At 41.9% G+C, this 19,692-nt stretch overlaps 1 protein-coding gene across 4 annotated transcripts in view; it reads left to right on the forward strand.

Moving 5' to 3' along the window:
- The window catches only part of birc6 (baculoviral IAP repeat containing 6), a 196,759-nt gene that overhangs the window by 80,868 nt on the left and 96,199 nt on the right, over positions 1 to 19,692 (forward strand). Inside the window, exons 29-45 of one of the 4 annotated variants that reach the window (XM_019355330.1) lie at positions 4,726 to 5,078; positions 5,207 to 5,426; positions 7,851 to 7,987; positions 8,189 to 8,326; positions 9,248 to 9,375; positions 9,581 to 9,712; positions 10,638 to 10,853; positions 10,949 to 11,132; positions 11,855 to 12,058; positions 12,494 to 12,627; positions 13,968 to 14,121; positions 14,237 to 14,353; positions 14,462 to 14,622; positions 15,090 to 15,216; positions 15,322 to 15,432; positions 18,575 to 18,833; positions 18,949 to 19,520. In XM_019355330.1, the coding sequence (XP_019210875.1) occupies positions 4,726 to 5,078; positions 5,207 to 5,426; positions 7,851 to 7,987; positions 8,189 to 8,326; positions 9,248 to 9,375; positions 9,581 to 9,712; positions 10,638 to 10,853; positions 10,949 to 11,132; positions 11,855 to 12,058; positions 12,494 to 12,627; positions 13,968 to 14,121; positions 14,237 to 14,353; positions 14,462 to 14,622; positions 15,090 to 15,216; positions 15,322 to 15,432; positions 18,575 to 18,833; positions 18,949 to 19,520 (3,347 nt within the window). The remainder of the gene's footprint in view (positions 1 to 4,725; positions 5,079 to 5,206; positions 5,427 to 7,850; positions 7,988 to 8,188; positions 8,327 to 9,247; positions 9,376 to 9,580; positions 9,713 to 10,637; positions 10,854 to 10,948; positions 11,133 to 11,854; positions 12,059 to 12,493; positions 12,628 to 13,967; positions 14,122 to 14,236; positions 14,354 to 14,461; positions 14,623 to 15,089; positions 15,217 to 15,321; positions 15,433 to 18,574; positions 18,834 to 18,948; positions 19,521 to 19,692) is intronic. The other 3 variants (XM_025897215.1, XM_019355332.1, XM_019355331.1) reach the window with 3 other exon arrangements.

A 19,692-nucleotide genomic window follows, 5' to 3' on the forward strand; every position in this document is an offset into this window, starting at 1 on the left:
TGTATATGTATATATGTATATATATTAAATAATGTGTGTGTGTGTACATATATACAGTGGCTTGCAAAAGTATTCGGCCCACTTGAACTTTTCCACATTTTGTCACATTACAGCCACAAACATGAATCAATTTTATTGGAATTCCACATGAAAGACCAATACAAAGTGGTGTACACGTGAGAAGTGGAACGAAAATCATACATGATTCCAAACATTTTTTACAAATAAATAACTGAAAAGTGGGGTGTGCGTAATTATTCAGCCCCCTTTGGTCTGAGTGCAGTCAGTTGCCCATAGACATTGCCTGATCAGTGCTAATGACTAAATAGAGTGCACCTGTGTGTAATCTAATGTCAGTACAAATACAGCTGCTCTGTGACGGCCTCAGAGGTTGTCTAAGAGAATATTGGGAGCAACAACACCATGAAGTCCAAAGAACACACCAGACAGGTCAGGGATAAAGTTATTGAGAAATTTAAAGCAGGCTTAGGCTACAAAAAGATTTCCCAAGCCTTGAACATCCCACGGAGCACTGTTCAAGCGATCATTCAGAAATGGAAGGAGTATGGCACAACTGTAAACCTACCAAGACAAGGCCGTCCACCTAAACTCACAGGCCGAACAAGGAGAGCGCTGATCAGAAATGCAGCCAAGAGGCCCATGGTGACTCTGGACGAGCTGCAGAGATCTACAGCTCAGGTGGGGGAATCTGTCCATAGGACAACTATTAGTCGTGCACTGCACAAAGTTGGCCTTTATGGAAGAGTGGCAAGAAGAAAGCCATTGTTAACAGAAAACCATGAGAAGTCCCGTTTGCAGTTTGCCACAAGCCATGTGGGGGACACAGCAAACATGTGGAAGAAGGTGCTCTGGTCAGATGAGACCAAAATGGAACTTTTTGGCCAAAATGCAAAACGCTATGTGTGGCGGAAAACTAACACTGCACATCACTCTGAACACACCATCCCCACTGTCAAATATGGTGGTGATAGCATCAAGCTCTGGGGGTGCTTCTCTTCAGCAGGGACAGGGAAGCTGGTCAGAGTTGATGGGAAGATGGATGGAGCCAAATACAGGGCAATCTTGGAAGAAAACCTCTTGGAGTCTGCAAAAGACTTGAGACTGGGGCGGAGGTTCACCTTCCAGCAGGACAACGACCCTAAACATAAAGCCAGGCAGTAGCGGTTTTAGATACGGGCGACACGGGCGGTTGCCCGGGTCGGCATCGTGATGGGGGGGCGGCGGCATCACGGGCATCGGCAAAAAAAAAAAAAAAAAAAAATGCTCGTACTCATGCTGCCCCGACGGCAGCCAGCGCATATTGGGAATGTCATAGGCACCAATCGGTTTTCTATCGCCCATTTGCTGGGAGTAAGGGCGCCCTCCGTTTGCGAGGTGCGCCTGCTGCTTGCGGCACAGGGAGGAGAGGGCGGGGCGGCGGGGGATTCTCTGGCTGGCTGGAGCAGCATCTAATAACCAACTCGCAAAATAAAAACAAAACAACAAACACGAAAACACCAGACATCATGATACAGACTTATAATTTGCACCGATGTTTTTTCGAAATTCTATACACGAAAACTGAGCGCGAGAGCCCTCGGTACGCCTGCGCGCTGCTGAAGTCAAAGTAAACTTTATTGTCATCTCCGCTACATACAGTCCAGTATATAGAGAGACGAGACGACGAGGCTCCAGTTACAGCAGTGCAAATAAACGAACAATAAATATAGTAGAGTAAGAAAATAAATATACACTTTAGGACTCGGGGTAAAGGGATCAATAACAATTTAAAATTTATAATTTACAGTTTGATGATTTAAAGTCTCACACATAACCCGTCGAAAGGGGAGGGAGACCTGCTGCTTCCAAATAGAGCACATTTCATTCATAATGTTGTAAATCCAAGCCCATTATGTATTCATGATTTGAATTCTGGGTTGTGCGAAATCCCAGAAATACACCCTAGACAAAGTTAATCTGTGAACTAAGGTGTAGGTCTATTAGGTTATGTTGTGGTGATCCTCTGGTTGAGGGATGGGTGTTCATACTGGAGTGCAAAATTAAAACCAATGGAAGATGGACAAGAAAAGTTCAAAGCCATCAGGTGCTCAGTTTAGAAAAAAGAGAAAAGAAGAGGAGGAGAAACGAGCAAAAGATGCAGGTAACCAGATGTGTCATTGGATAATGGCAGGTCATCCTGAAACAATCAGAATCAGAATACTTTATTAATCCCTAAGGAAATAATGTGGGTTGCAGTTGCCCCAAGAAGAAATGGTAAAAATAGTAACAGTAACAGTAACTCCAAACAATACATTATGTTACAGATTTTAATATTAATTAGTCTTTGTCAATTGTTGATTTGTCCTGTTCTCATTGTATGACGAATTATGATGGCTGTTTGGTAGCCGTTTGCATACTATGCATACTCTCTCTCTCTCTCTTCATATGTGTGTGTGGACAACAGTTTTATGTTTATGTACAATCCTTAACATGTTTTGTGTGTGTGTGTGTGTGTGTGTGTGTGTGTGTGTGTGTGTGTGTGTGTGTGGGGGCGGGCGCCGCGCCAGCGGGTGTGTTCGCCCAGGGCGCCAAACAGGCTAGGACCGCCACTGAAGCCAGGGCAACAATGGAATGGTTTAAAACCAAACATATCCATGTGTTAGAATGGCCCAGTCAAAGTCCAGATCTAAATCCAATCGAGAATCTGTGGCAGGATCTGAAAACTGCTGTTCACAAACGCTGTCCATCTAATCTGACTGAGCTGGAGCTGTTTTGCAAAGAAGAGTGGGCAAGAATTTCAGTCTGTAGATGTGCAAAGCTGGTAGAGACATACCCTAAAAGACTGGCAGCTGTAATTGCAGCAAAAGGTGGTTCTACAAAGTATTGACTCAGGGGGCTGAATAATTACGCACACCCCACTTTGCAGTTATTTATTTGTAAAAAATGTTTGGAATCATGTTTGATTTTCATTCCACTTCTCACGTGTACACCACTTTGTATTGGTCTTTCACGTGGAATTCCAATCAAATTGATTCATGTTTGTGGCTGTAATGTGACAAAATGTGGAAAAGTTCAAGGGGGCCGAATACTTTTGCAAGCCACTGTATGTATATGTGTTTTTATTTGCTCACAACACTTTTGCACTTTCAGGCCATTATTACAGTTTTGAGTATAGAGATTGACAGACCACATGACTTTCGCGCATTGCTTTGTGGGTACCCGTGGCAACAAAATCAAAACACTGCATCAAGTGCTAGTATTTCCAGCACCGGTAATCATTAATTCTGCTGTTTTAATCCCTACTTGCATTTTATTTGCCCCAAAAACAGTTATGTACAAAACGATGGAGAACACGGCAGGTCCGTACAAAGACAGACTTGACGAAAAGACAAAAAAATAGGACGAGGAAAAAATCAAAGGAGTGAAAGGGTTAGACCCATACGAGCATACAGAGTGGAGTAAGAACGTTAGCGTGCTGCCCAACTTTCATCACGGACATATTTATTATTATGTGGTCCTAAGTGTGAGTGCATACACTCACAAGATGTTTATTAACTTCAGATCCGTGCATCAAGCCCAGGTCCAGTTTACTTTGGTGATTTGAACTATTCCATTTCACAGCTGTTGTTACATTTTTTTTCCTTTGCGTTTGCCTGTACAGGAGATAATCTATTTGTCGTTTCAGGTTGTAGTATTACACAACATTTTCAGATCTAATAGATATAAAATGAGTGTTTCATAATTCATTCAATTTATTGTCTTTATTTATAACTGGCATTATTGTTTCATTCTATTATAGAATCTTACAAGAAAGAGGCAAAATTGTATTCCATTATGCTTTATTAGCTGCTTCGGTAAAAAACAAATCAACAATGCAACAAAAAAAAAAACAACATTGCAAAACAACATACTGGAAAAAAGTTATTCATCACTTGACTGCTTCAATACAACCCTTGGGCACATGCGGGACGTTTCGTGGCTGTTTTGATATCGCTCTCTCTCTCTTAACCGATCAAATTCCGCTGTGGTAGCAGCTTTAAACTCAGTACGACCCAGGTTGATAGAGGGTGCCCAGTCTGGATCGCATTCCTGCATTTTGTAGGCTGGTTTTCCTACAAAACACAACAAACATTAGCCCGCAAAGCCACAGTGAACAAAGCAGCATAGTGCAACTAATTCAATTCAAATCAATATAAGACTTATTTGTAACCTACATCAACAATTATGTTATGATAAATTACGTAATAACTACAACAGAAGACTTACCTTTGTGGAAATGCATGGAGCAGACTAACATGTGAGCTGGAGTGTTCTGGAACGTTATATTTGGTCTTCGAATGGCTGCAATCCAGGCCATCCGTCAGCTCTTTGTTACTTCGGAAACATGGCTTGAACAATTTCTCTTCCACGACGTAATCTGATAAAAACTGATCTCTTTACCCGTCGGCTTCCCGTGGCTGTCATGTGACCGGCTATTGCAGTTAATTATACCACACCTTCTTGCCATTTTTTGTGTTTCTTTTTATCACTGTGTGACTGTTTTTATGTGAAAGCCTGCGTGCGCTAGTACCGCTTGCCACTCGTTCCCAGAATCCTTTGCGGTTTTATCCCGGAATGACGTCACATTTTCAATCTCTATAGCAAAACAAAATGCAAAACTTACATAATGTAGTGATTTCATCTGCAAAAGAAGTTTGTTGTTGTGAATTTTCCTGTTTTGTATAGGTATAATCTAGCTTGCCATCGGCTGGAGACCCTTCTGCAGAACATCGACCTGCCACCTCTCAACAGCGCCAACAACGCCCAGTACTTCTTAAGAAAACCAGATAAGGTTGTTGAGGAAGATCAGCGTGTTTTCTCAGCCTACCAGGACTGCATCCAGCTGCAGCTACAGCTAAACCTGGCTCACCATGCGGTTCAGCGGTTGCTTGTATCACTGGGTACCAGCCGCAAATCACTCCCAACAGCTGGGGCTCCGGAAGCAAAGGAGCTAGTTCACAACTCCTCCACGGAGCAACTGAGGACCATCATCCGCTACTTGCTGGACACACTGCTGAGCCTGCTGCATTCCAATAATGGTGAGCTGAACTCTGCTGGATCTGCTGTTCAGTGAAGTTGTACATTTCACAGATTACATTTATTAGTAACGTGTGGATTGAAACATTGTTGTTACACACGATTGATTCATTTTTATGTGTATTTTCAGGCCATTCTGTCCCCTCGGTGCTCCAGAGCACATTCCATGCCAAGGCCTGTGAGGAGCTCTTCAAACATCTTTGCATCAGTGGGACGCCCAAGATCCGTCTTCATGCCGGCCTGCTGCTGGTGCAGCTTTGTGGAGGCGAGCGCTGGTGGGGCCAGTTCCTCTCTAATGTACTGCAGGAGCTCTACAACTCTGAACAGCTGCTCATCTTTCCCCAGGACAGGTAAAGAACTATCAGATTCCATATAGTCACAACATTTTAGATTAATGTGAAATTCAATAAATAATAATAAATAGTGAAAAAAACTGAGGTAGGGGTTTGCACACAGATGCACACAGACTGATAGTCTGGAGCAGTGTTCACCTGCTGTCTCTGAGAGCAACTCGCATGCCATGGATTTTGAACTTTGGAGCAGATCTTCTCTTTAGGGGCAACTCACTGTGTGGAGACTGGAAGCTTCACCCGAGGTGGTGAAGCAGATCTGGCTGCGATTCGGTCAGGTGACTGTGGACGTGGAGAATGCTCAGTGTCCCCTGTTTTTTTTTTTTTTGTTGTTGTTGTTTTTGTTTTTTTCCCTGCACGATCAGAAAGCTCCACTGAGGTGGATGCTGTGGCTCACAAGTCTCCCTCTATGCCCTCAATTCTCAACTCTGGCCAGAGTGACAGAGAATGGTCACATTGTGATCTTGATAGCCCCACACTGCCCAGGGAAGCACTGGCTGGTGGAGATTTTTCAGCTCCGCAGAGACCTCCTGTCTCTTGCATGGGGGGAAATATTCCATCCCCACCTAGAGAGGCTAGCTCTATGTGAGTAGTTTAACCTGAACACAGTGGGGCTCCCTCATAGTGGGACAACAGTGACACTAGTCACTGTTTTAGAGCATCGTCTACTAGGACGCTATATGAGCATAAGTGGCGTGTGTTTGAAAACTGGTGCTTATAATGACAGGCAATCCGTTTTCAGTGCTCTGTGGCAGTGATTCTATCATTTCTTCAGGCCCTGATTGATAAGGGCAAAGCCTTCTGCACCATCAACGTGTATTTGGCAGCAATTTCAGCCTGCCATATTGGTTTTGAGGTTAAGACTGTAGGCCATCCCGTAATATGCCGTTTCATGAAAGGTGCACGCCGTAAGTTGCCTACATGTAGGCTACTGGCTCCATCATATTAGCTGCATTCTCCTGTTTCCCTTTTGAACCCCTGGAACAGGTTTAAGTTAACATTTCTTGAAGACAACTCTATATGAAGGTCAACCTTGCCTTCATCCCAAAGGTTCTCGGCCCATGTTCCCCTGTAGAACTGCCGGCCTTTTACCCACCGCCTTTCACCTCAGATTCCTACATATGGGAAATCCTGTGTCTAAACAGCGCCTTTCCTATTGGATAGTAGGAGCAATTGCCCTGGCCTATACTAGCAGGGTTCGTCAGCCTCCTGCCCCACTAGAGGTCTGGCAACCTCATGGGCTCTCTTTAAGGGAGTTTCTATCCAGGAGGTGTGTGCATTTGCTAGGTTTTACAGGCTAGATGTAACAGCGCGTAACCTGGTGCATTCAGTCCTCTCTGTAGAGAAGCTCCCAGGTGGGAGCTTCTCCCTTGTGAAGTGCTACTGGTGACAGTTGTCTTCTTAGCAGGCATGTTCGTCAATCTGGGTGTCAGTATTTCTCCCATAGTGAGACACGAAAGAAATGCTATCAAAGAGAACTTCAGGTTATGTATATAACCCTAGTTCTCTGGAGTAGCATTAGTTAGTGTCTCATCAGACCACCCTCCTTCTATGGAAGCAAGGAAGAGGTGGACTTGCTTTGAATGACATCTGAGGCACTATCCCCTCATGACATGGGCGTCACTTAGCCAGCCTGTAAGGACGTAAAGGTATTTGAGCTTCTGATGAGGTCACGCAGGAGACGTTTCCCATAGTGAGAACACTCACTCTACTATGCTACTCAGAGAACCAGGGTTATGTACATAACCTTTGGGGTTTTTGTTTGTTTGTTTAAAATAAACAAATCCACAAACTAGCTGATGTTTCATTCTAACTTTGGCTCCTTGGAGATGAAGCACAAAGACTAACAATATCCACTAGGGAGTCGCACATGATGATGGGGACCAGTAAGAAGTTCACCATCAAATAATCTATACAAGCAATGAACAATCTCACAAAGACTTGCATGCCTATGTGAACAAACAGAGAACACTCAAAACAATCAAAATCAGGGCACAAACTGCAAAGAATATGGAATACACCGAACAGTATCATGAAGCCATGCATATCCTGAACATGTAACTCTTCCAGCCATGTTATTATGCTTGTAGGTGTATTTTGTTTTTAAAGGGAATTGTGCTTAATTTTCATGTCAATTATTGTCACAGCTTGGATCATAGATGCTTGGCTTTCAGCGTTACCTTTTCTCTGGTTACTACGCTGAGGCAAGTCCGAAAACTGCAAAAGTATTTCACTGCAACACAGTAAAGTGCCCTGTCAGTCTTTTGGCTGCTTAGATTTGTCTACTCATACATAGAGATACAGCAGCACAAATTGTGTAGCACATCGTTTGGCTTCTTCTCCTGGAGATATCAAACTTAGCTTTCAGGTCTTGTGGATGCTGTGGATACTAACTGCAGTATGCTTAACCTGTATTCATGTTAGGGTATTCATGCTCCTGTCATGCATTGGCCAAAGATCCCTGAGTAACAGCGGTGTGTTGGAAGGCCTTCTGAATCTCCTGGACAGCCTCCTGTCTCCACTGCAGCAGCCACAAGCTGCCGCTCAGCGCAGAACTGAAGGTAAAGCAACTGAGAATAGCGTCCTTGCAGCACCTGATATGTTAACTTGAGTTAGTAGAAGTTACAGATAGAGTTAAAGTCAGTGTTAATTTTTATGTAGTCAGATTTATTTATTTTTAAACAGACTGGTTCGTTCAAAAGTGGGATACAGGAGTGTGTTTGAAATGAAGCTGTTTTTTTTGTTTTTTTTTAATTAAACAGGTGTTTTGGATATTCCCATGATCAGCTGGGTAGTGATGTTGGTCTCCAGACTGTTGGACTATGTAGCAAGTATCGAAGATGAGGCCTCAGGAGGGAAGAAGCACCTGGGAGGGAAAGAGCGGGAACGACCTGTAACAGGTAAAATACCTGCTTTCTACTTTTCCTTGATATGTGTAATTTTCTTTTTCTTTTTTTTAATCTATAGGCACTGGAAATTGTGAAATTGAAACAAAACATAAACAGATTAGCAGTTCTGTTGTGTTTTTATCCTGTTAATTCTTTGATAGCTTTGAAAGGATATCAATTAACAAACAGCAGAAGCTTAATAGTAATCTTTATGAATATCTACTCAGTGAGGAACTGAGTAGATATTAATAGATATGAAGAGATAAGAGAGATAAAATATTGCACATATAAAAGGCTCAGACAGCGCTTACATGAAGTGGTTGGCGGAATATCAATATTTTTACTCACTACGCAATTAGACTATACAATGCAATTTCTTTTTTTTCCATTCTCCAATTTAGAAGTCTACAACTGCAAGAGAGCATACAATTATGGTTAAACATTTAGCAATGACTGTTTACTAAGGTAATTGCTGAATATAGGTAGAAAGATGGTATCTGAATAACTAAAGAGAAAAAGTGGTCAGGATACTCTTTTTTTTCTTTCTTCCTTTTTTTTTTAAATGTTGCTTCAACTTTTTAAGGCGGTTTTTATGAGTAAAAACGGTAACCTCATAAGAATACTGACTACTTTGTTGAAAAAAGTCTCAAATCCATAAATCTTTGATGCTTATGCTTCACATGGATGATGATTAACACGACCTCAGCTGCACATTAAAAGACATGAATGCAGACATACATCTTTTATAAATGCTTGGAAATGGTTACAATCAAACTGCACTGTATGCTAAAGATGTTTGTCGCAGCACATTTAAGTAGTCCTCAAACTCAGCTAAATCATTTCGAATTAGGCTGTTTGATTGTACCTCATACTCCTCAGTTGTCTCTCAGTCTTGTATTACCTTCATTAATGTGCTATATTTTTGTCTTGCAGGTATTCAGTGGAGTTTCATAAATAACAGCCTCCAGTCTCAGAACTCCAGCAGGTCAGCCAAAGGCGGCAGCAGCCTGGATCGCCTGTACTCACGCAAAATCCGTAAGCAGCTTGTCCATCACAAGCAGGTAAATGTGTCCCATTTCAAAAGCAGCACACCTTCATATTTGTTTTTCTCCATTTTTAAGTGGTCAATTAAAACTTGATTTGAAATTTGCATCTGTTAGAACCAGATTAGGGATTGTTTCTTATATTGGAATGCATCCAACAAGTAGATATTTCTGGAGTGATACTTTTACAGTACATAAACTTATTGTGGCCTTTTTATTGCAGCAGCTAAATCTATTGAAAGCAAAACAGAAAGCTCTGGTGGAGCAGATCGAGAAGGAGAAGATCCAGAGCAACAAAGGCTCCTCCTACAAACTGTTGGTGGAACAAGCCAAGCTGAAACAAGCTACATCCAAGGTGAGCAGCTCACCACACATTCAAAAACATTAGGCTGTGAAGGAGGGCTGCAACTAAATCTGCCCTTTCTTCTTTGATTAGTTGATTAGTCAGTGATTATTTCAGTAGCTTCCTGTGAGCAAACCTCCCGTTCTCCTGTTCCAGTACCTACTCCACCTGTGAATATCACCCTTTAGTCTCATCCCACAGCAAATTAAATAATCACCCAGGAAACATATGAATTTGAAAATTATAGGAAATTGTTAGATGGACCTACTACACACACAATGTTTGTGCTCACAGTTCAGCTTTTATTGCCAACTTTCATTATGCACAGCTACACACTGACTGCTACAGTCTCTGCTCAGAGCTGGTCTCGGCACTCCCGTGCTGGTCTCTTGCTTCACTTTAAAAGGAAGAGACTGTGATTAGTCCAAACACCACCACCTGTGGCCTCACCTGCCTCCCGGGCACTTGAGCTCACTGCACCACCCCTCCCCTTCATCTGAGCCAGGGACCACACCTCCACCACAGAGACATTATAGATGTATAATGATATATAGAGAGAATGTAATAATCAAATTTATTTTTAACATTACGCAATGGGACCGTCAGAACAAAAATGAAATAAATAAAAAATATTAGGCAATACAAATTTAAGCGCTAGTAGTATTTAACAAAAAATTATGTGCAAATAGTAAACTAACGACTTCTGCCCAGAAGTTCAAATAAAGCTTTGAATTAAATCCAAATGATTTTTTCCAATCCAAATGAAGATTAAATAACAATGACTCATGACTTAACAATTGCAGTCGACATCTATGACTGATGCTACAGATACGACCCTTCTGTGAAGCGCTGTATTGTCATGTTTCTTGAATTCTGTGCATCATGTGTGGGAGATTAATTCTCAGTACTACAACTTGTTAATTTTTTCCTTTTTCAGCACTTTAAAGACCTGATCCGTCTGCGGCGGACAGCTGAATGGCCCCGTTCCACATTGGATACAGAGTCCACAACAGCCAAAGAAGCCCCAGAAGTAGAACCTCTGCCCTTCACTTTATCTCATGAACGCTGTATCTCTGTGGTGCAGAAGCTGGCCCTCTTTCTCCTCTCCATGGATTTCACCTGCCATGCTGATCTGCTGCTCTTTGTCTGCAAAGTATTTATCTAAAACTGGGAGTTTATCTAACACTGGGAATGTATATACACGAATTTGACAGTCTAAAACTACAAATATTTTTCTTATTCATTTAGGTCCTGGCTAGGATAGCCAACGCCACAAGGCCCACAATCCACTTGTGCGAAGTGGTGTCCGAGCAGCAGCTAGAACGCCTGCTTCTCTTGCTTGTGGGAACGGATTTTAACCGGGGGGACATCTCCTGGGGAGGCGCCTGGGCACAGTATTCCCTCACGTGTATGCTACAGGACATCCTGGCAGGTGTGTTTTCAGTTTAGCCTTACATCTGTTTGAATCTGATTAAAAATGCGCTGTTTGTGAGACGAGCGGGTGACATATTAAGTCTCGTGTGATCCAGTAAGCTGAACATTTAGTTTGACACATGGTTGTTGCTGGAATTTCAATTTGGCTTTAGAGCAAAATATTGTACTAAAACTGTTTTGGGGTTTTTTGGGGTTTTTTTTTTTTTTGGTTTTTTCTTTGTTTGTTTGTTTTTTTTTAAATCTCTTTGAAAGTTGGGGAATTATTTTTGTATGTTCTCACATTAGGTTGAGCAAAAAACGTGGTGTGCAGAATTAGCAAAGATAACTTTGGTGCACATATTTGTTTCAATGGGGTCCTTTCTTCCTTTTTTTTTTTTTTTTTTTTTTTTAAGTCTCTAACTTTTTCCAACTGTAACATTTTTTTACTTTAGTTTTGATGTAGTACCATTTTCACAGAGCCACTGGTGTGGTTGTACAATGTTTGCAGAGCACATTTCACAAACTTTTATCAAAGTGTAATATAGAATGTAATGAGGCACATTAAGCACATGGATGGTAAAATTTCTTATTGTCAGTGCAGTTAAGCTAGGCATGACTACACTGATCTAATAAATTAGACTTGTTATTCTGATTTTCTGTTTCATGTTTGGTGTCCTTTAACAACTTCATCTTCATTAAGTCGGTGCATGTCTGTTGTACTTGAACATGTATTCTTCTCAGGTGAACTGCTGTCTCCAGGCTCTCTAGATGTCATGGATGAGGTGGTGGTGGGTGAGGAAGCCGGGACATCGTCCTCCTCAGCGGGAGCAGATTCGGAGGACTCGCTGTCCCAGACGGCACCCATCCCCCTGGTAGAGAGCATTGATGAAGCCCTTGTGCCTGATATCATCGCAGGTACTACTGGGACCTCCTCAGTATTCCAAAGTGCGTGGGTAGCCCTCTCTATTCTCCACACTTGCACCCCCCCAGACACACATACCTTACACTGACTTGAGTGACATGTTTATTGCTTTTTCTCACAGTGTGTTGTTATTATTTGTGGCTGTTATGAATTGGAGTGAGCAGTTCAGGCACATAGTTCCAGCCAGTTTTAGGCCTTTTATTTTTGCATAATTTCAGTGTATTTTATTTTTCCTTGTGCCAGTTTACCTCACAGGGTGAGCAGGCAACCATATTCAGCAAGGCTAAATGCAGTGACCTAGCTAAAAAAAGGTTTCCCATGATTCCCACTCCCATACAAGACTAGAGATTTAGCTGGATTGGGGTTAAAATTGTCCAGAGATGTGAGAGATTTTCTTGCTTGTATGTTTTTGTAATGTAAGTGCTTGGCAATATTAAAGCTGTTTTCACTATCCAAAGGTGCTCCACCTCTGTCATCTTTGGAAAAAGATAAAGACATAGACTTTGACTTGCTACAAGACCTGATGGATGTTGATATTGATCCTTTAGATATTGATTTGGAAAAAGATCCACTTGCTGCCAAAGTGTTTAAGGTATGTGCATCATAACAAGCTATTCCTTCTGTCATGTCTCTCTACTGGGAATTAATTAAGTGACACTCACTAAGGTTGGGCGATTGGACGAATTTATTGGCCATCGATGATAGGCTGAGCCTTTCGCTGATCGTTTCTACAAGAGCGATTTATTTATTTATTTATTTGCCCATGAATACGTTTGCTAATGATGTTGGTTGAAGCTAAGAGAAACAGTCAACAGAAAAAATAATAGCGCCGTTTTGACAGCACCCTCTTCCAGCTGCGAGCAAATGCAGTGATTCATTTACTCAAACTCATACCAGAAAGAAAGACAGGCAGTAGCCTATTTTGAGAAAAAAAACAAAAACATTTTATTTCAATTAAAAACCCACAATGGTGGGGAGGGAAACAAAAAGAAACTGGCTTCTTTTTTCTACTCTAACCGTTTTTACAGGCTGTTCCAGTGTTTATCTGTGTTTCACACTCGACCAACCAACAAATACAAAATTAAACAAAAAGTAAGTTAAAAATTAAAATGTCTGTTCCAGCAAACATTAAAAAACCTTTGCTGTAATGTTAAGTCTTTTGTGCAATTTGGCACATCTCAAATAAATAAATAAATAAATAAATGAATAATCCAAAAAATAGCTATATTAATACTGAAACAAACAAGAAAAGAAAGTAAAATATTCCCTCCAAACAAAACTTATAAACACGCAAATCAGTCCGTGCATGATTACATTGTTCCGCCCATCAAAAAGTCACCTGCACCAATATATCGCCTTTCGTCATTTATTGGACTGACGAATGTCGGTTTGAAAAATTTTATATCCATATTGCGCAACCTTAACACTCAGTGACTAGTATTTGCCAACTGTGTAGCTGAACATCAAGAAACATATTACAACAATTATTTTATTAACCTGTCAATGTAAGAGACAAGTGTCCAATAATTACATGTGATTTGGCACAACTTTTAAAATAATTGTGTGCTTACAGAAGTTGTTCTTTAGTGTTTGTTGTTAAACCTGAAATAAAGAACTTTTTTTCTCTTGCTTAAACTCACCGTTAAGATATAAACTGTTGGTGTAAGATCAAACAACTGTAAAGAGTAACAAGCTATGTTTATTAGCTAAGTGATCTAAAGCATCACAAAAAATGAACTCATTGCAAATGATGTTTGCAAAGTAATTCTTCTGCTTTCATTTGACTACTTTGAACTTGATGTAATTATTAAGGTTATGTTTGCTGTGGAAAACTAAAAAAGATTTTAAAAAAAGCAAATGTAGAAATGAATTCTGACTGCAGACAGTTGATGTCCTTACATTTACCATCCCCTTTCTCATGTTCATCTTTAGCCCATCAGCAGCACCTGGTATGACTACTGGGGTGCTGACTATGGCACATATGGGTACAACCCATACATTGGAGGGGTTGGTATCCCAGTGTCCAAACCTCCAGTTGTTACTGAAAAGCCGGGGTCGCAGGGTCTGTCAGTGTCCGTGTCACAGGGTGAGGAGAGGCCTAATTTTATCTTTTTGTTGTTGTTTTTTTCCCAATATGGACCTGAATACATTTTCAACATTCTTTCCATGCCACTTTTTGAGCTTCTGCCTCTGTTTCACAGCACTGGATGCCCGACTAGAAGTGGGCCTGGAGCAGCAGGCTGAGCTGATGCTCAAAATGATGGCAACTCTACAAGCGGACTCCATTCTACAAGCACTAACTTCCAGTTCATCCACAGGTAAATGAAGTAACAGTTTAAAAGTGAAGTGAAGCACACATTCTTTCCAGAGTTCCAGTGTTGGACTTGTGCTGATGGTCTGATACTGATTTTCTGTTGTGCTTATAGTGAGCCAATCTTCCAATGGGACTGATGACTCCCTGCTCAGAGCTCTCCATAGTGGAGGCTCTCCCCCAAACAGCGGCCTGATAGTCCAGCCCTCATCCATCCCAATTCTGAGTGCCTGCTTCAACAAGCTCTTCTCCATGCTGCTGGTCCACCATGTACAGGTCAGAACAGCCACTAACTGGAATTACAGTTTAAGATGTTTCGATTCAGATACTTAGTACTCAGGAGGGTGGCAGCATTGAATGTCATACAAAGTCATTGACTCACAAGATCAATTACTGTTATCTGCTGTTTAGTCCAATGCTCTACTTTAACTTCTTTTAGAGCAAATTTTAAGTGCAATATCTAACTTGTAACTTAAAAAAAGATTAAACAAACCTCTTTTTTCCCCTTCTGAAACATGTGTGCACTTGAACAACCACACTATACTGTGCTGTGTTTATTAAACCTTGTAAAATGAACATCTGCAATGTACTGACAGAAAAGTGATTTTATTGGCTGTACTCTTCTGAAAGGGCTTATTTTTAAATATAAGTGGTGACCACTGCAGAATTTTGAATGTATGACTTCACTAAAGATGAGTAAGGGAACACCCACAGACACTAAATGATATTTTCTCCACTCTCAGCTGGAATCCCTGCTGCAGCTCTGGCTAACGCTCAGTCTAAACACTTGTTCTGGGGGCAGTGAGGAAAGCGGGTCTGACATCTTTCTGTTCAATGCCAGCCGAGTGCCCACCATCCCGCTCAACCAAGGTTAGCGCTTGTCCGTTCCTGCTCTCTAATTTGGAGCTGTATGCAGTTTACATATGGTTACATTGCTTTATATTGTTCTTTTTTTGTGTTTGTGACTGTGTTCAGCATCCATCAGCAGTTTCCTAACCGTGCTGGCATGGTACCCCAACACTTCCCTGAGAACATGGTGTCTGGTTCTGCACTCTCTCACTCTGATGACTAATATGCCAGCTTGCGGTCAGTACTCGGCTCTTCACTGGTTTGTTTACCAGTGGATTTTCTTTTCACATTATTTTCAAATGGCTCTGTAAGGGATATCATTGAGAAAGTTGTTTAAGCATTCTTGTATGTTTCAAACTAATCCACCTTTTTATATTGCACCCGAGTTTCTTTTCAGTCATTTCACTCGTTCAGCACATATTACAGCAACACATGTCCTGACACCTTCAAGGCAGGTGACCTGTAATGACATATGTGCGACCCTCTTGGACATCTACAGCCCTATCACAGTCATTCCTCAGTTTGTGCACTCTTCATCACGCTAACAACACCTCTGCTGAGTTGGGCTAGCTAGCTACTGTTAGTTAGCTCTGTTGTCTACTGACTTTAAGGTAGCCTTTGCTGTTATTAGCCACCACTGCCCGGTTGGAATTAGAGATGGCACGATACCACTTTTTTATGTCCGATACCAATATCATAAATTTGGATATCTGCCGATACCGATATGAATCCAATATAGTGTGTTTTTTAATCAATAAAACTCTTTCTTTAATATCTTGCTGCATTTTGTATAAGTTCATACTCAAGTTTAAATAAACAACAACACTAAATCTATTCTGTTATACCTGTATGTAAAAAATACACTGCACCCAAAATATTTCATAGTTCAGCAATACTGATCAATCTAATAAACTTAAACCTACTCCATCCTTCCTATTCTGGTATTTTAAAGAGTACTTAGCAGAAATATTAAGCAACCTAACTAATAGGGTTGCAAATTCCCAGCAAAAAAAAAAAAAGGGAACCACCCACCCTCCACCTCATGATGCTTAATCGACGTAATCAACTTTAATTTGATGCAGCGTGGGAAAAAAAGCACAGAAATAAATTATTTTTCAAGAATAATTAAATAGATTCAACATCTTTCTTCAACAGAATTGCAGACTGCACAGATGGTACCTTCCCAAAGGAAAAAGTAGTGTAGCTTACTAGGGTATATTAGACTTAACAGTTACTATATACAGTAATGGACTTCTGTACATTTTACATCAGATTAAAACTTTGGGTGTAAGATTCAGATAATTATTTATTAAAAGCTACATATTTTAAATGAGAATAAGAAAGAAAAGTATGTCTTTGTGCCCCCTTTTCCCTGTTCATGCCCTATCGGCCCCCCTTGCTAAACTTTGCTAGATCCGCCCCTGCACAGATACCAGCCGTCAGCTACGTAGAAAAGGATCCTGGTGTAGAAAGTAATATTAAATAAATTCTAACAACAGCTTATCAAGCTTAAACGTGCTGCTGTTGTTCAGCCGCTGGTTTCCTCTTTCTGGTGCAAAGTGGGCCAAAAACAAAGAAGAAAGACGGACTCGCAACTGAAAAGCCGATCAGCCAATCATTGATCAGTTTCATGATTGAAGTAGCAGCAGGAGAGGGAGGGAGAGAGAAGAGGCACTCGCTCCATATATCGGTTGTTAAGCTTAACATGGGAATGCTTTACAAACATTCAGATATGAACTTACTTGCTTTACTTCTCTCTGGGATAACTTCCTTGGAGATGAAATGCCGGTTTGGTAGCGAGGCTACAAATACACACAGCCGCTCTCACGTGAGCGCACTGCTCCGACGTGCTGCGGTTATGAGCTGAGTTACGCCGTGTCGCAAGTTTTGTGAGATGCTTTTTTGATATTTAATGGATCGGATTACATTTTTTTATTTCTCGCCGATATCTGATCCAGTAATTTAGGTCAGTATCGGACCGATACCGATACGTAATATCGGATCGGTCCATTTCTAGTTGGAATGTGGGCTCCTTCAGCGGCACTAATGTTGAAGTTTTCCTGAGCATTGTTTCTTGCTTTACGTTTTGATATGAGTATCAAAACCAAGCAAACAAAGCAAAAATGTTGTTCACCCCTATCCTCAGGTGTGTGGTTTCACTTTGCATGATAAGGTGTACCCTGTTATCCTGGGGATTGTCCACACTAGGGTGGATTGGCTGAGCCCATAGCTTGTGACTTTGCTGCCATGTCCCACATTTGGTTCTGAAAAGATGGGTGACGTTTGTGGATAAACTGCTGGAAAACATGGCTATAACATGGATTGACCCTCTCCTCTCCAAGTTTAGGGAACATGCTTCATCTGAGTCAGAAGATATCAGATTAAGCAATTGATGCCGGTCGATGCCCCAGCAATTAGATGACCACATGACGTATGTTGATGAGTTTCCCAAGTGAGAGACGAACTGTGCAAGAGCACTGGCCAACCTCAGTCTGAGTTAACCACTCAGCAGGATGACATGTTGGGCATCGGCCTGGCTATGCATGGTATGTCAGAGGATGAGCTGTACCAGCCACGACAACATGTTTCCTGTTTTCTGCATCCACCTCAGAAAGCGGGATGTTTCACAGGCGTTTTCCCTCAGAGCCAGCAATGGTCAAAAACTGCCTACCCATATTCCCAGATTTTAATGACACAGTTAGCTCAAACAACTGTCTACCTGTGTCACTGTGCCCTGCTATGGACAGTATGTGGAGCTGGATGGTGTGGAAGTGGCTGGCTTAGTCAGTCCACCTCCTGTCGAGCCATTCCTGGTGGCTTAATAGTCCCACAACCGTTGGGGCTGTCCACTGTGAATGACTGTTAGTCCAATAATCACACAATTGACATTCGAACTCCAACACAAATGGTCGCCTTCCTTTGCACAACCACCGAAAAGCCAGCCCTCCAATCTTCTACTCCCTCATTCCCGCCTGCGCGTAGCCATGCCCCCCCACACGACACTTGCGCAGTAGGTTACATACATCTTAACATGATCATTGTTGAACCATTGCATTGTAGGTGGCTTACAATAACAGCTATCAGCCACCTGCAATGCAGTCTTGCTATCCCTTCTGTTTTTTTAAACACCTTGGCTCATGTGTCAACTCACATGATCAAAAGTGGGTCAGTGACCCTCAGGACCATGTCAAAGGGAACACTTCACTAGGGATTAAATACCTGTGACTCTCCATCATTTGAATAAGACATTAAATGTATTCATAAACTTAAAGTCCAGCTGACTCCCCCCCCCCCCCCCCCAGTCATCTAGATTACCATAACCTGCTTTTATTGTTATTATTATGTTTAAAAAAGAACTTCTGAACTTCTGAAATTCTAGTCTCCAACAACGGGATGAGCTCTCAGGAAAGCACAGCTCAGCAGATGGTGTCTGATCACAACCTGATCCATGTCTTGGTGCGCTTCCTGTCTGGCAGCAGCACCAATGGGACAAGCCAACACAGCTCTCAGGTGGGACCAACTGCCACCCAGGCCATGCACGAGTTCCTGAGCCGCCTGCAGGTTCACCTGTCCTCCACATGTCCACAGATGTTCAGCGAGTTCCTGCTCAAACTCATGCACATCTTGTCTACTGAGAGGTACATTTTGGCTTTTTTAGTTGTTAGTGCACATTAGGTATAATCAATCATTTTGACAGCAAATATAATGTTTAATGGTATGAGTAGTTCTAATTAATGGTTCTGAAACTCTCAGGGGTCCATTCCAGTCAGGCCAGGGTCCATTGGACGCCCAGGTGAAGCTGCTTGAGTTTACTCTAGAGCAAAATTTTGAGGTGGTGTCAGTGGCCACTATCACCTCAGTTATTGAGTCCATCACGTTCTTGGTTCACCACTACATTACCTGCTCAGATAAAGTGGTTTCACGCAGTGGCTCAGACAGCTCAGTGGGAGCCAGAGCTTGTTTTGGGGGTCTGTTTGCCAACATAATCCGGCCAGGAGACGCAAAGGCAGTCTGTGGAGAAACCACACGTGACCAGCTAATGTTTGATCTTCTCAAGCTGGTGAATGTGCTGGTGCAACTGCCTTTGTCTGGAGACAGAGAGTTCAGCGGGCGGCTGCCACCATCAGGCAGTGGAGCAGCTGATAGCAGTGTGTCTGATGAAGAGAAGGTCTGTGGCAGCAAAGAAAGTGTTGCTGGTGGATCAGCATCCAATCAGGGCCCTCCTGCAGGTGTGGCTGATCTGGTGCTTGCCAATCAGCAGATAATGAGCCAGATCTTGTCTGCACTGGGCCAGTGCAACAGCAGCGCCATGGCCATGATCATAGGTAAGACAACTCTACAAAAAATTATGTGATCTGCCAAATATTTCAGCACTCAGATTTTATGGTCTATAGCCTAATGATTGTTTGGCTTACACTGTTGTCATAAACCTTGCTTCTGGAATTAAAAACACACATATCACTGAAATAGTACACAACGCACCAAATGGTGCACAAA

This window comes from Oreochromis niloticus, linkage group LG13 (genome assembly GCF_001858045.2).
Source record: "Oreochromis niloticus isolate F11D_XX linkage group LG13, O_niloticus_UMD_NMBU, whole genome shotgun sequence".
NCBI lineage: Eukaryota > Metazoa > Chordata > Actinopteri > Cichliformes > Cichlidae > Oreochromis > Oreochromis niloticus.